The sequence below is a fragment of the Sorex araneus genome, chromosome 2 (genome assembly GCF_027595985.1).
Source record: "Sorex araneus isolate mSorAra2 chromosome 2, mSorAra2.pri, whole genome shotgun sequence".
Taxonomy (NCBI): domain Eukaryota; kingdom Metazoa; phylum Chordata; class Mammalia; order Eulipotyphla; family Soricidae; genus Sorex; species Sorex araneus.
The window spans coordinates 10,500,276-10,516,307 of record NC_073303.1 but is presented as its reverse complement, the minus strand read 5'-3'; the positions used below and the strand labels follow the sequence as shown (position 1 = coordinate 10,516,307).

Here is a 16,032-nt window from a genome sequence, read left to right as displayed (position 1 = left end):
ATTTTGAATTGACTTTGGTCATTGTGAGAGGGATCTGAGTTCATTTTTTATATGTGACTGACCAGTTTTCCCAGAAACATTTGTAGAGATTTTCCTGGCTTCATTTCATACTTTTAGCTCCTTTATCAAAAGTGAGCTGTCCATGTACCTAAGGTTCCATTTCTGGGCTTGCAATTCTATTTCTTTGGTTTGAGAATGTGCCTGTATTCCAGTACTAAACCGTGCAGGCACCACTTAATAAATTTCCTTTGAAAGTTAAGAACTTGACAAGTATTCAATATTAGTCTTAAGTTTGGAGGGCTGGGATTCTCTTTCTGGTTCACAAAGAGGGCTTGTAAAACTGAGTAGATTCTAACCAATTAACCAATTTTTACTTCAGAATAAGTTCCAGGAGGCTGTGACCAAACTGAAGATACTGGAAAACCAATGTAATAATTGGAGCTCGGAAGCAAGTGAAGAAAAAATTAAATTGAAGGTAGTGAATTTGTTGATGTGAAATTATTTCTCTCCTAGAGCTAGGGTGTACGGTAGTATTGGATAGCCAAAATTATGGCGTACTCTCATTAAACTAACTGACTAGATGGCACCCAAATTTATGCCCCTAGTTGTGTATATACAAAAAAAAGATATTTATGTTTATCCCCTAGTTTTGTAGATATATAAGATTTTATCCCCAATATCTTTAAACTTTTGATGGCAATTCTCTAGGGTTCCTGAAGCTCCATCTAGAGAAGGAGAAATGATTTGCCTTATATTATACTACTTTAGGGACTTAAAAACGTAAATATCTCAATGCATTATCCTGATTCGAAGACTCAGTCTCATTTCTTTGTCACACTGACCAAAGTTCAGGGTCTGGCTCCTGTTCTTTGTAAACATTAACAAAACAGCACTACTACAAATGGGATTTGTATTACTCAATCTTATGAGGTGCATAAGTAAGATCATAACATATATACTTTGAATTTTAGAATATAGGTCTCTATTCCCATGACTAACCATGAGAGGGATCCATATCTCTATGAAAACGATGTAATCCATTGGTTTACACCCTAATTTAAGAGAATAAAGCATCATATTGCCTTCACATGGTTCTATTCCAACCTTTGCCCTGATATCCGTGTATAGATATTAAACATGAACTCTTTTAGGGACTTTTGTTTTTGCTTTTTGAGTCACATCCAGTGATGCTCAGGGATTACTCCTGAGTCTGCACTAAGGAATTACTCTTGGCAGTGCGTGGGGGACCTTATGGATACTGAAGATCAAACCCAGGTTGGCCGCGAGCAAGGCAAATGTCCTGCTGACTATACTATTGCTCTGGCCCCACTTTTAGGGACACTTAAAGGATTCTTTTTAAGGACACATTTAGGGGTCTTAGGAAGTAGGAGGAAAAAGATTATAATTAAAATGCAGAGAACCCTCACAAATGTGAAATTAATATGCCTAGTCTCTCACAAAAGTTCCTTTTTATTCTAAATTATTGACTCTTATTTTTTAAAATTTTTAAAATTTTATTGAATCACCATGAGATAGTTATAAGCTTTCATGTCTGGGTTACAATCTCACAATGATTAAACACCATCCCTCCACCCATGCACATTCCCCACCACCAATATCCCGGGTATACCCCCCCTTTCCCACCCTCCCCCTGCCGCTAAGGCAGACAATATTCCCCATACTCTCCCTCTACTTTTGGGCATTATGGCTTGCAACACTGACAGTGAGAGGTCATCATGTTTGGTCCATTATCTACTTTCGGCATACATCTCTCATCCCGACTGGTTCCTCCAGCCATCCTTTTCTCAGTGATCCCTTCTCTATTCCATCTGCCTTCTCACCACATGAAACAATCTTCCAGCTATGGAGCAATTCCCCTGTCCCTTGTATCTACTGTACTTAGGTGTCAGCCTCATGTAATGCTACCCTACACTCCACAAATGAGTGCAGTCCCTCTATGTCAGTCCCTCTCTTTCTGACTCATTTTACTTAACATGATACTCTCCATGTTTATCCATTTATAAGCAAATTTCTTGACTTCATCTCTCCTAACAGCTGCATAGTATTCCATTGTGTAGATGTACCAAAGTTTCTTTAATCAGTCATCTGTTTTAGGGCACTGGGGTTGGTTCCACATTTTGACTATTGTGAACATATATATGAATATATAGGTATACAATGAATATATAAGTACAGATTTATATAGGTACACATTTCTACTGTGCTCTTTTGCATCCTAGGGATATAGTCCCAGAAGTGGTATTACGGGGTCATATGGAAGCTCAATTTATAGTTTTTGAAGGACTGTCCATATTGTTTTCCAGAAAGGCTGGACCAGTCGGCATTCCCACCAACAGTAAAGGAGAGTCTCTTTTTCCCCACATCCACGCCAGCACTTGCTGCTTTTGTTCTTTTGAATGTGTGCCAGTCTCTGTGGTGTGAGATGATATCTCATTGTTTTGATTTGCATCTCCCTGATGACTAGAGATGTGGAGCATATTTTCATGTGCCTTTGGTCATTTGTATTTCTTTTTTGAGGAAGCTTCTGTTCATTTCTTCTCCCCATTTATCGATGGTGTTGGAGGTTTTTTCTTATACAATTCTACAATTGTTTTGCATATCCTGGATATTAATCCCTTATCAGATGGGTATTGGGTAAATATTCTTTCCCATTCTTTGGGCTCTTTCTGTACTTTGGTCACTGTTCTTTTGAAGTGAAGAAGCTTCTTAGTTTGATGTAGTCCCATTTGTTTATGTTTGCTTCCACTTGCATGGTTAGTGCTATTTCGTCCTTTTTAGCTTCAATGTCATGGAGAGTTCTGCCTACATTTTCTTCTGTGAATCTTATAGTTTCATGTCTGATATTGAGGTCTTTAATCCACTTTGATCAGACTTTTTTGCCTGGCATTAGACAGAGGTCAGAGTTCATTTTTTTTTGCCGGTAGCTATCCAGTTTTCCCAGCACCACTTGTTGAAGAGGCTTTTCTTGTTCCACTTCACATTTCTTGCTCCTTTGTCAAAGATTAAGTGGCCATATATTTGGGGGTCTATGACAGGATATTCAACTCTGTTCCATTGGTCTGCAGGTCTGTTTCTAGCCCAATACCATGCTGTTTTAAGTACTACTGCTTTGTAGTAGAGTTTGAAGTTGGAGAATGTGATGCCACCCATCTTCTTTTCCCCAAAGATTGCTTTAGCTGTTCGTGGGGGTTTATTGTTCCATATAAATTTCAGTAGTGTTTTTTGTCTAATTCTTTGAAAAAAATTGTGGGTATCCTGATAGGGACCACATTAAATTTGTATAGTGCTTTGGGCAGTATTTCCATTTTGATCATGTTAATTCTCCCTATCCATGAGCAGGGTATGTGTCTCAAGATCAATGAAACCACGAGCTGGTTCTTTGAGAAAATAAACAAGATCTATAAACCTCTAGAAAGACTCACAAAAAAGGGTGAGAGAAAACCCTAATAAACCAAATCAGAAATGAAAAGGGGAACATTACAACAGAAACTACAGAAATTCGAAGGATCCTGAGATTACTTTGAGAAACTTGATTCCATGAAACATGAAAACCTCGAGGAAATGGATAAATTCCTAGACTCCTATAGCCTCCCAAGGCTGAACCAAGAAGACCTGGAATACCTAAACAGACCTATCACCATCAAAGATATTGAAACGGTAATAAAAACTCTCCTCAAGCACAAAAGTCCTGGCCCAGATGGATTTACTAGTGAATTCTTCCAAACCCTTAAAGAGGACTTACTCCCAAACCTCTTTAAGCTTTTCCAGGAAATGGAAGTATCAAAAACACTTCCAAACAGTTTCTATGAAGCAAATATCACCCTGATACCAAAAACAGACAAAGATACCACAAAGAAAGAGAATTACAGATTGATATCCATGATGAAAACAGACACAAAGATCCTGAACAAAACATTAGCAAATAGAATCCAATGACTCATCAAAAAGATCATACACCATGACCAAGTAGGATTCATCCCACGGGATGCAAGGATGGTTTAACATTCGTAAGTCAAAATAATTCATCATCTTCACTGTCATCTCGTTGCTCATTGATTTGTTCAAGCGGGCACCAGTAACGTCTCTCATTGAGAGACTTATTGTTACTGTTTTTGGCATATCCAATACACACAGGTAGCTTGCCAGGCTCTGCCGCCCGGGCTCGATACTCTTGGTAGCTTGCCAGGCTCTCCAAGAGGGATGGAGGAATCAGACTTGGGTTGTCCATGTGAAAGGCGAACGCCCAACCACTGTGCTGTCGCTCCAGCCCATTCATCATCTCAATAAAAGAAATAATAAAAACCATATGATCATATCAATAGATGCAGAGAAAGCATTTGACCAGATTCAGCACCCGTTTATGATGAAAACTCTCAGCAGAATGGGCATCGAAGGAACATTCCTCAATATAGTCAAAGCCATCTACCAAAAGCCCATGGCAAGTGTCATTCTCAATGGGGTAAAAACTGAAAACCTTCCCTCTAAGATCGGGCACAAGGCAAGGTTGCCCACTTTCACCACTCCTATTCAATATAGTACTGGAAGTCCTGGCCATAGCAGTTAGACAAGAAAAAGATATCAAGGGCATACACATAGGAAAGGAAGAGATCAAATTATCACTATTTGCAGGTGATATGATACTATACTTGGAAAACCCTAAAGACTACAGAAAAGCTCCTAGAAACAATAAGTCGATATAGTAAAGTGGCAGGCTACAAAATTAACACCCAAATGTCCATTGGCTTTCTCATATACAAATAATGAAAGAGAAGAAAGAAACATTAAAAAAACAATCCCATTCACAATAGTACCTCAGAAAATCAAGTACCTTGGAATCAGTTTAACCAAAGTGGTGAAGGACCTATACAAGGAAAATTACAAAACACTACTTCAAGAAATAAAGGAGGACACTAGGAAATGGAGACACATCCCCTGCTCATAGATAGGGAGAATTAACATGATCAAAATGGCAATACTGCCCAAAGCACTATACATTTAATATATTAATATATATTAATATATATTTAATGCAGTTCCTATCAGGATACCCATGACATTTTTCAAAGAAATAGACAAAACACTCCTGAAATTTATATGGAACAATAAATCCCCACGAATAGCTAAAGCAATCCTTGGAAAAAAGAAGATGGGTGGCGTCACCTTCTCCAACTTCAAACTCTACTACAAAGCAGTAGTAATTAAAACAGCATGGTATTGGGATAAAAACAGACCTGCAGACCAATGGAACAGAGTTGAATATCCTGTCACAGACCCCGAAATATATGGCCATGTAATCTTTGACAAAGGAGCAAGAAATGCAAAGTGGAACAAGGAAAGCATCTTCAATAAATCATTGACTCTTAATGACAACATTTTGTTTGTCAGTTCATCAATTGATGAAATTTTGTGCCCACCGCCTCACCATGCCATACACTGTTGAGTAATTTGTTTTTAATTCTAGGAGAGGACAGAGCTTCAGAGAAATGAGATACAGTCTGTCTTTAAGAAATTTCACGTGATCCTCCAGGAGGAGGAGTGGGGTGTTCTACATCAACTGGAGGAACAAAACAAGCAAACTCTGAAGAAACTGTGTGACAAAGAGTCAAGTCTGGAAATGCAGAGCCAGAAACTCAAGAACCACATCCTGGAACTAGAGAATAAATGTCAGGGATCAGCCCAGAATTTGCTGCAGGTGAGGCTATGCACTGGGGGCAAAGGAACGAGGTGACTGATGCTGAGTTCTTTAGACGAGACTGGAGAGAAAGCCGGGAAGGCTTTCAGTGTATCTGTTGCACTTACCAAGGTCACATGAGTATGTGGAATTTGAAATATCACTTCTTCTGGATTAATGCCAGTGTTTGTACAGCGTGTAAAATGTCTTTACATAAATCAAGAAGTATACAATATCGTGGATTTCTTAAGGGAACATGTGGTATCTTTCTACTACTATTTATTAGCCTTTATTTTATGTGCACAGAAATCTCTCAAATTGTTTTCTGAAAGACTCTCCAGGGCTAGAGAGATAACGCAGCGAATAGATTGCTTTCCTTGCAAGGGGTGATCAATCCCTGGCATCACAAATTATTCCCAAGCCCTGCCAGGAGTTATTCCTAAATCCAGAGCCAGGAGTAAGCCCTAAACATAGCTGGGTGTGCTTCCACCCAAAAGAGTCTTCAATGACTGGTGGGGGATAAAGTGAGCAATTCAAATGAGCGAAACCTTTTATTCATGCTCACGAGTCTTTGCATCAAAAAATTTTATGTGGCTTTATTTCAATTAGTATACAGGTCTAACTTAGTCTAATCTAATGGGATAAGCACCCGGAACTTAAACACATGCATGCGTGCGCGCACGTGTGTGTGTGTGTGTGTGTGTGTGTGTGTGTGTGTGTGTAGTTATTTGAGCTACTATGATTTACAGTAATGTTCACGATAGGGCTTTATATACACAATGTTCCAACTGAACATTGTAAACCAGTTTTCCCTTCTCTCACCATTGTCACAGTTTCCCCCTCCTCAGTACTCTCTGCCCCTCAAATGGTAAAAATCCCTGGAACTCTTCATTCTAGCTCCCATAAGAGAACTAGAGGTGGCCACTGCTGGCTGAGAATGTAGAGGCCTTGTGATACCCTCTGCTACCACCTTTGAAGAGGGATGCTATGTTGCTCTGTAATGATAATCTTCTTGAGAATTAATCTCTAATAGATACTCCCCTTGTTGCATGAATCTTCATTCAGTTGGAGGCACTGAGACAAGAAATGCAAGAGAAATGTATGTCATGGAGGGCCCAGGTTCTCTCAGACTTGTGACAAAGGTAGAGAGCTTGGAAATCTCCTTTTATTGGTCATGGTACCTCTAAAGGGCACAATACAATGATGTCATCAAAAGAAGTTACAGAAAGAACATTGAGGCAGCAAAACATGCATTGTTTCCTTGTGTCTGCAGGCCAGTAATTTTTTTTTAATTTTTAAAATTTTTTTTTAAATTTTATTGAATAACTGTGAGATAGTTACAAGCTTTCCTGTTTGGGTTACAATCTCACAATGATCAAACACCCATCACTCCACCAGTGCACATTCCCCACCACCAATATCCCAGGTATACCCCTCCTTTCCCACCCTCCCCCTGCCTCTATGGTAAAAATCATATGGCAGACAATATTCCCCATACTCTCTCTCTACTTTGGGGCATTATGGCTTGCAACACTGACACTGAGAGGTCATCATATTTGGTCCATTATCTATTTTTGGCAAGTACCTCTCATCCCAACTGGTTCCCCCAGACATCATTTTCTTAGTGATCTCTTCTCTATTCCATCTGCCTTCTCCCCTATTCTCATGAAGCAATCTTCCAGCTATGGGGCAATCCTCCGTCCCTTGTATCTACTGTTCTTGGGTGTCAGACTCATGTGATATTATTTTAAACTCCGCAAATGAGTGCAGTCCTTCTATGTCAGTCCCTCTCTTTCTGACTCATTTCACTTAGCATGACACTTTCCATGTTTATCTATTTATAAGCAAATTTCATGACTTCATCTCTCTTAACAGCTGCATAGTACTCCATTTAGTAGATGTACCAAAGTTTCTTTAACCAGTCATCTGTTTTAGGGCACTGGGGTTGTTTCCATATTTTGACTATTGTGAACAGTGCTGCAATGAATATATAGGTACAGACGTCATTTCTACTGTGCTCTTTTACATCCTCGGAATATATTCCCAGAAGTGGTATTGCAGGGTCATATGGAAGCTCAATTTGTAGTTTTTGAAGGACTGTCCATATTGTTTTCCAGAAAGGCTGGACCAGTTGGCATTCCCACCAACATTGAAAGAACGTTCCTTTTCCCTCACATCCACATCCACTGGTTGCTTTTATTCTTTTGAATGTGTGCCAGTCTCTGTGGAGTGAGATGATATCTCATTGTTGTTTTGATTTGCATCTCCCTGATGACTAGGGATGTGGAGCATTTTTTCACATGCCTTTTGGCCATTTGTATTTCTTTTTTGAGGAAACTTCTGTTCATTTCTTTTCCCCATTTTTTGATGGTGTTGGAGGTTTTTTTCTTATACAATTCTACAAGTGTCTTGTATATCGTGGATATTAATCACTTATCAGATGGGCATTGGGTAAATATTCTTTCCCATTCTGTGGGCTCTTTCTGTATTCTCAGGCCAGTAATTTTGGCCTCCAGAAAGGAGATACAAAACCAAAACTGAAACCTTTCTTGGGCTACAAGTATTTGGGTTTGCATCCCAAAGACTAGGCTGGGCAGGAGCCTGGAATTTACATGTCAAAGATCAGGCCAGGCTAACACCTGAGTTCTGCATGTCAAAGACCAGCTAGGCTTCTGTGAGAAAAGGAAAATTGTCTCTTTCAATATACTGAAATCTATGAAATTATTTACTGAAGGCAGTTTGAAGGGGGGAAATGTTCAGCTTCATGGCTGGAGTGATAGCACAGCGGGTAGGGCATTTGCCTTGCACGCGGCCGACCTGGGTTCGATGCCCAGCATCCCATATGGTCCCCTGAGCACCGCCAGGAGTAATTCCTGAGGGCAAAGCCAGTAGTAACCTCTGTGCATCACCAGGTGTGATCCAAAAAGCAATAAAAAAATAAAATAAAATAAAATGTTTAGCTTCATCCAAACCAGTCAGGACACAAGAGAAATCTTGCCAATTTTCTTGGGTCCCTATGTTCCTGCCCATTGTGTGGTACAGTTTACAAGGGCTCATCTTGATAGCTCAGTCCAACCCCAACATCCCCTAAAGGAATCTGGCCTTTGGCTGCAAATCTTGCATTCAGAGAGAGCATGGGAAAACTCTTGGCCCTTCTTCCTAAGCAGCTCACAGGTTGATGAGGTCTCAGTTATGACAGCGCCTCACAGCTCCCAGTAAGAAGACAGCACCGGAGAGCCTAGGGAACTAGGTTGGAATAATTTGACTTGGGAATCTATCAGTAAACGAATTTATCAGTAAATTTAACTGATAAATTTCTTTGCTCTTTGAAGAAGTTATTTTAGAGATAAGGCATACATGTTGAGTCACATAAAATTTTCATATGTCCTTGTCTCTTTTATCTTTCCTTTTCTATAGGATGCAGCCAAGACCTTTCAAAGGTAAGTGCTGTATAAATGAAGCAGGGAAAGACTGTGATGTGTTTGGAGTCCGATGGAATGTCCCATTGATGAAGTCTTGATCTCTGCTTATTTAAGGATTTCATCTGTGAAGTTGAGTTCACCGGAGACCGTATCTTTGAAGTTTCAGATTGAAGTTTCTGATATTTACTTTAGTCTAAAGAAAATTTTAGAGACCTGTCATGGTATGTGACAACAATAATTCTATAAATAATACAGGTGGAAAGGATCTTAGGCAAAAAAATTATTTCCCTTCCCTAGGCAGGTTCAAGGAATTGGGTAGATTTAATTAAAGAGTAGTCAAAAAATTAGATATTGAATTCCCATTTGACCCAGCAATACCACCGCTAGGAATATATCCCAGAGAGGCAAAAAAGTACAATCGAAACAACATCTGCACATGTATATTCATCGCAGCACTGTTTACAATAGCCAGAATCTGGAAAAAACCCGAATGCCCCAGAACGGATGACTGGTTGAGGAAACTTTGGTACATCTATACAATGGAATACTATGCAGCTGTTAGAAAAAAGGAGGTCAAGAATTTTGTAGTCAAGTGGATGGGCATGAAAAGTTTCATGCTGAGTGAAATGAGTCAGAAAGAGAGAGACAGACATAGAAAGATTGCACTCATCTATGGTATATAGAATAACAGAGTGGGAGACTAACACCCAAGAACTGTAGAAATAAGTACCAGGAGGTTGACTCCATGGCTTCGAGGCTGGCCTCACGTTCCGGGGAAAGGTCAACTCAGAGAAGCGATCACCAACTACATTGTAGTCGAAGGCCATGTGGGGGAAGGGAGTTGCCGGGCTGAATGAGGGCTAGAGACTGAGCACAGCGGCCACTCAACACCTTTATTGCAAACCACAACAGCTAATTAGAGAGAGAAAACAGAAGGGAATGCCTTGCCACAGTGGCAGGGTGGGGGGGGGGGAGATGGGATTGGGGAGGGTGGGAGGGACACTGGGTTTACGGGTGGTGGAGAATGGGCACTGGTGAAGGGATGGGTTCTAGAACTTTGTATGAGGGAAACAAGAGCACAAAGATGAGTAAATCTGTAACTGTACCCTCACGGTGATTCTCTAATTAAAAATAAATAAATTTAAAAAAATAATAATAATAATTAAAGAGTAGTGGTGTAAAGTAACACAAAGTATCTCACAGGTTTTCTGGATCATAAATTTATTCAAGTATTCAGATGAATTCTCTAGTAAGAGTCCTGAAGAGTTGTAATAAATATATTTATTGAACTCTGTTTTCATTTGAAGATAAGATTAAGAATAACCCTCTTTTACACATAACTGTGTGGTTTTTATGGCATCATTTACTAAAGATTTTCTTACTCCATGAACCTTGGTCCTATGTCTACATTAACACTTCAAATATCTGAGGGCTTATTTCTGGACACCATTTCCATTATATTGGTCTGAGATCTGCCTTTATTCCAGTAACACACAATTTTTATTACCATGGATTTATAGTACATTTGCCAGGAAATGCAATAACTCCACTTTCCCTTTTAAAGAATATCTTTGGCTAGTCAGGAAGCTTATGATTCCACGTAAATTTTAGTAGAATTTATTTTTCCTTGAAAAATTTGATGGGAATTTTATTGCATCTGAATATGTATAATGCTTTGGGTAGGATGGTCACTTTAACAATGCCAACTCTTCCAATCCGTGAGCATGGAAACATTTTCTACTTCCAGCGCATATGCTCCCCAAGGATTCCATGTGCTGCTCGAGCCCACGTGGTCCAGCACATGTGTTGCCTCAGCACATGTGTCGCCCGCATCTCCCCTTTTGAGATGTGTACTTTTGTGCGTGTAGTGGCTCGCTCCGCCCTTGGAGAAGCCTGTGTTCTCTCTTGAGTGCATTGCTCTCTTTCTCTCACTCTCTCTCCCTCCAAAAATCCCTTCAAAAACCCTCCAAATAAAATCTGTTTTACTTAAAAAATAAAAGTCTTTCAAATACACTTCATTAAATTGATCCCTAGGTATTTGATTCATTTAGAGGGTACTTTAAATGTAGATTACTTTAACTATTTTATTTCTTTTTCTTCTAGTTCATTGTTTACATATATAAAAACAAAATGTTTTGAATATACTGATTTTATTCCCTGCTACTTTGTTGTACCAGTTAAAGTTTCAAGAAAAGTTTTTAGCGTCATTTTTGTAGGGTCATCTATGTATATTATTGTTTCATCAGCAAATAGTAACTATTTATCTTCATTTCCAAGTTGACAGGTCGTAGTTTCTTTTCTTTCCTGATTGTTGTGTTGGGAACTTTCAGAATTATACTGAATAATAGTGGAGAAAGTGGACATCCTTGCCTTGTACTCAATATCAGAGGGAAAGCTTTTAATTTTTTGCCATTGAATATGGTACTGAATGTGAGCTCTTTGTATGTGGATGTTACTGTCCTGTTTTACATTACTTCTATTCCAATTTTGTTGTGGTTTTTAATTTATTTATTTTTTTACCATGAATAGATGTTAAATTTTGTCAAAGTGTTCTCTGCATCTACTATAACAATATAATTTTTATCTTTCTTTTTTTTGATAATTTTGCTCCAGTGGGCACCAATACCATCTCCATTATGGGACTTGTTACTGTTTTTGATAATATCGTATTATATTAATTGATTTGCATATGTAAAGTCCTTCTTACAACCCTAGAATGAACATTGTGTATGATCCCCTGGATATATTGTTGGATTCAGTTCACCAAAATTTTGTTGAGGATCTTTGCATCAGTGTTCATTGAGGATATATCAGCCTGCAGGTTTACCTTTTAATAATATCTCTGTCTGCTTTTTTAACTATTAGGGCAATTCTGGCTTCATAGAAGCTTTAGGAAAAATTTATGTTTTTTCAATATTTCAAAGAGCTTGAGGTGTATAGGTAACAAGCCTTCTTGAATGCTTGATAAGAGCTTAATAATAATCCTTCTGCATCTGGGCTTTTGCTTTGAGATTTTAAGTTATGGTTTCAATTCTCTTATTAATGATTTTTTAAATTCAGGCTTTCCGTTTCTTCTGATTTAGTCTTGGGAGGCTATATGCTTCCAAAAATGCATCAATTTCTTCTAGGTTATTCAGATTAGTGGCATAAGGCAGTGTGTAGTAATCTCTTATGATTTTTTTGATATTTCTGTGATATATCTTTTAAATTCTACTCTGTCATCTCTGAAACAATTAATTTTTTTCTCATTTTACCTCATGAATCTAACAAAGGGCTTGTCTACTTAATTAATTTTTTTGAAAAAAATAGCTTCTGATTTCATTTAGCATATGTATTTCTTTCTTGGCTTCTATTTCATTTCTGCTCTAAGTTTTATTTCCTGACTTTTAGTTACTGTGGGATTCATTTGTTCAATGGGTCTCCAGCTTCATGCCCATTTCAAAGCCTGTGCAACATTTGCCTTTTTGTGTCTCCCCAAAATTTCAGCTGTGCCCAACAACTCCATCCTTAGTTTATGGTTTTCTAGCATTCACTTTTCTAGAAAAACATATAAAGATAATGCATCTTTCTTAAAATTCTGCCTTGCCTTATTTTATTACCTTTTTATGTTATATTTTTATTGCTCATGCCTATGTATCTACATGTCTATTTTCTAATATTTAGAGCACCTTAGTTGATCTTTTTAGTCTAACTTAATTATATTGAGATCAAAAAATATGACCTGTGTAACATGCATTTATTAAAATTTGTTAACTGTTTCATTTTCACTAGACCTTAATTTATATATAGTTTATCTACACATGAGAAAAGTACATTGTTTTTGAGTATCCATTTCTTAGTTTACATATATTCCATTTGATTTGGATTTGTTAAGGTGTTCAAATCTTATATATCTCCAATTTTTCTTTTCTTTCTTTCTTTAAAATTTTTTTTTTGTCTTTTTGAGTCACACTGGGCTGTGCTCAGGGCTTACTCCTGGATCTGCACTCAGGAATTACTCTTGGCAATGCTCGGGGACCATATGGGATGCTGGGGATTGAACCCGGGTAGGCTGCAAGCTGGGCAAATGCTTTACTTGCTGTACTATTGCTCCAGCCCCACTAATTATTCTTGAACAGGTTTCGCCCCCCCCCCCCCAGTAGTCAAAAAAGAGATTTATTCCAAAGTCACATCCAAAAATGCATCTCTTCTAAAGACTTAATCAATAAAAATAGTCCTTACATTTAAATTTTACAATTTGAAGATCTCATGTTGTTTCCACAAAAAAGTCTGAAAAAAAATCTTATTTCCAAAAAGGATCCAATGTGCTTCTGTCTTTATACAAAACATATTTTGAACAGATTTTTGAGAGACGTTTAAATGATGTCTGTCTCTTTGTGATTACAGTCTTTGATTTTCTTTCTAATTTTACTTTTTTCTCATAATATCAGAATATATTCACATTTTAAATTGTAATGCCTCCCAAGTAAATGTTTGGAAGGCATTACAATTTATATTTATATTTTATATACTTAAATGTATTTATATTTAATATACTTAATAAGATAGCAAAGAGGTATGGCGGTCGCCTTTCACGGGGCCAACCCGAGATCAATTCCTCTGCCCCTCAGAGAGCCTGGCAGCTACTGAGAGTATGGGGCCCGCACAGCAGAACCTGACAAGCTACCCGTGCATATTGGATATGCCAAAAACAGTAACAATAAGTCTCTCAATGAGAGACGTTACTGGTGCCCGCTTGAACAAATCGATGAGCAACGGGATAACAGTGACAGTGACAGAATAATTAATAAACTTAATATACTTTGACATCATAACTATTGGCATAATTCTACAAATATAATAAGTCATCATCACTGTCATCACTGTCATCCTGTTGTTCATTGATTTGCTCTAGCTGGCGCCAGTAATGCCTCCAATAGTCCCTGTTGCGTGCTAGTGTAGCCAGATGGCGTATTTGGGGCTCTTTCAGGGTCAGGGAAATGCGGACTGTCATTTGTTACTATTTTTGGCATATCGAGTACACCACGGGTAGCTTGTCAGGCTCCGCTGTGGGCAGGACACTCTTGGTAGCTTGCCAGGCTCTCAGAGAGGGATGGAGGACATACTGCCAATATAATAAGTATATAACAAGTATATAATTAGTATAAATATATAACATATTATCCCTCTGATAAAAAACAGCCTTTCTATTTTTCTTGTTCTAAGATTCACTCAAAAACCATATGTACATAAAAATTTAAAATCCAACATATTTTTCTCTTTAGTGTATTTTTATATATAAAATTAAAGATTTCAAATTTTCTGAATAGAACTTTTTTGAGCGTTCTAGTATTGAAAACAAAACTGCAAATCTCTGTTACTCAGACTCATGTTAAGGACTAATTCAAGAGAGTTTAATAATGGTCTTGTTTACAAAGATGAGGAGAATCAGTAACACTAGTAGAGTTGGGGAACCAATACCACCTGGGTGCTTCAAGTGGCAGGAGGAGGGAACTGTGAGGAAAGAAGAAGGAGACCGGAAACAGAGCAAGGCAGACTGTCCAATCAGCAGTGGGGAGAGACTTGATAAATTAGATGCTCTTGCTCCGCCTTTTTGTATCCCATAGTCCCTCCAGTGCTTTCCAGTGACTGAAGTCAGAGAGAAGGGAGCTTGGTTCATATGTCTTCCTGGAAACAGAGTAAAGAAAGCAAATGTGGGGAGTGATTTGGATGAGAAATGAAGCTGAAGATGTGATTTCCATGTACCCTACTGTCTAATAGACCAGTTTCCAGTTCACAGTGGATGACTAACTCTTTAGCTATAACATTCTATTGCCTACTTCATTTTTTGAAATTGCACTACTGTCTAGTTTATTCAAGTTTGTCATTTTTTGTTGTCTTACTTGACTCTTAGTTTTAATTTGTACTGGTCCTTGATATATCTTGTCATACCAGTTCCTAAGGTGCATTATGATGCAACATAGATCTTATACTTAAAAATGCAGGGAAATTGGTCAGCATGTGTGCAGGGACCCAGGTAACACCCTAGTCTTTAATAACAACCTGTAGAATTAGCAATGTTATTATTTTATTCTGATCCTCAGTGTTCATATAATTTGAAAAAACTGGGAGGGTTTGTTTCTCCCAAGATATATTTTTTAAATTTTTTATTAGTGAATCACCGTGGGGGTACAGTTACAGATTTATACATTTTTGTGCTCATGTTTCCCCCATACAAAGTTCGAGAACCCATCTATTCACCAGTGCCCATTCTCCACCACCAGTAAACCCAGCATCCCTCCCACCCTCCCCAATCCCATCTCCCCCCACCCCACCCTGCCACTATGGCAGGGTATTCCCTTTCATTCTCTCTCTCTGATTAGGTGGTGTGGTTTTCAATAAAGGTGTTCAGTCTCTAATCTACATTCCGCACGCATCGCCCTTCCCCCGCATGACCTCCGACCACATTTTACTTGGTGTTCCCTTCTCTGAGTTACCCAGAATGAGGGACCAGCCTCCAAGCCATGGAGACAGCCTCCTGGTACTTATTTCTACTATTCTCCTCCCAAGATATTCTATGATTTGTAAAACCCTATATGGATTCCTACATGGAAGAGGAGCTTAGAAAAGAGAATATATAAACATTCAGCTTTTTAGTCTATTCTTTGACTTATATGAGGAAATGATGCTAAAGAGCAGAGTCATGGTATTAGTAAATGTAGTAGTAATGGTATTGGCATTATTATTATTATTGCTACTGGTGCCAGATACTTGACTATACCACATAGAAACAATCTCACATGTTATCTCATTTAATTCTTAACACTATTCTTTATGACACGTAGGATTTTTACTTTATTTTTAACAAACAAAACAAAATTTGCTTTTGAACATTAGTTGGTTTTGTTTAGTAGATACTGTGGTTTTAATATGAAACAA

The 16,032-nt window shown here is 38.2% G+C and overlaps 1 protein-coding gene across 1 annotated transcript in view; it reads left to right on the top strand.

Annotated features, from left to right (window-relative positions):
* LOC101546170 (E3 ubiquitin-protein ligase TRIM38-like) overlaps nt 1–16,032 on the top strand; it is a 29,919-nt gene that overhangs the window by 1,856 nt on the left and 12,031 nt on the right. The window contains exons 2-5 of the mRNA XM_004621983.2: nt 380–475; nt 5,483–5,713; nt 9,110–9,132; nt 9,229–9,335. Coding sequence (XP_004622040.2) covers nt 380–475; nt 5,483–5,713; nt 9,110–9,132; nt 9,229–9,335 — 457 coding nt within the window. The remainder of the gene's footprint in view (nt 1–379; nt 476–5,482; nt 5,714–9,109; nt 9,133–9,228; nt 9,336–16,032) is intronic.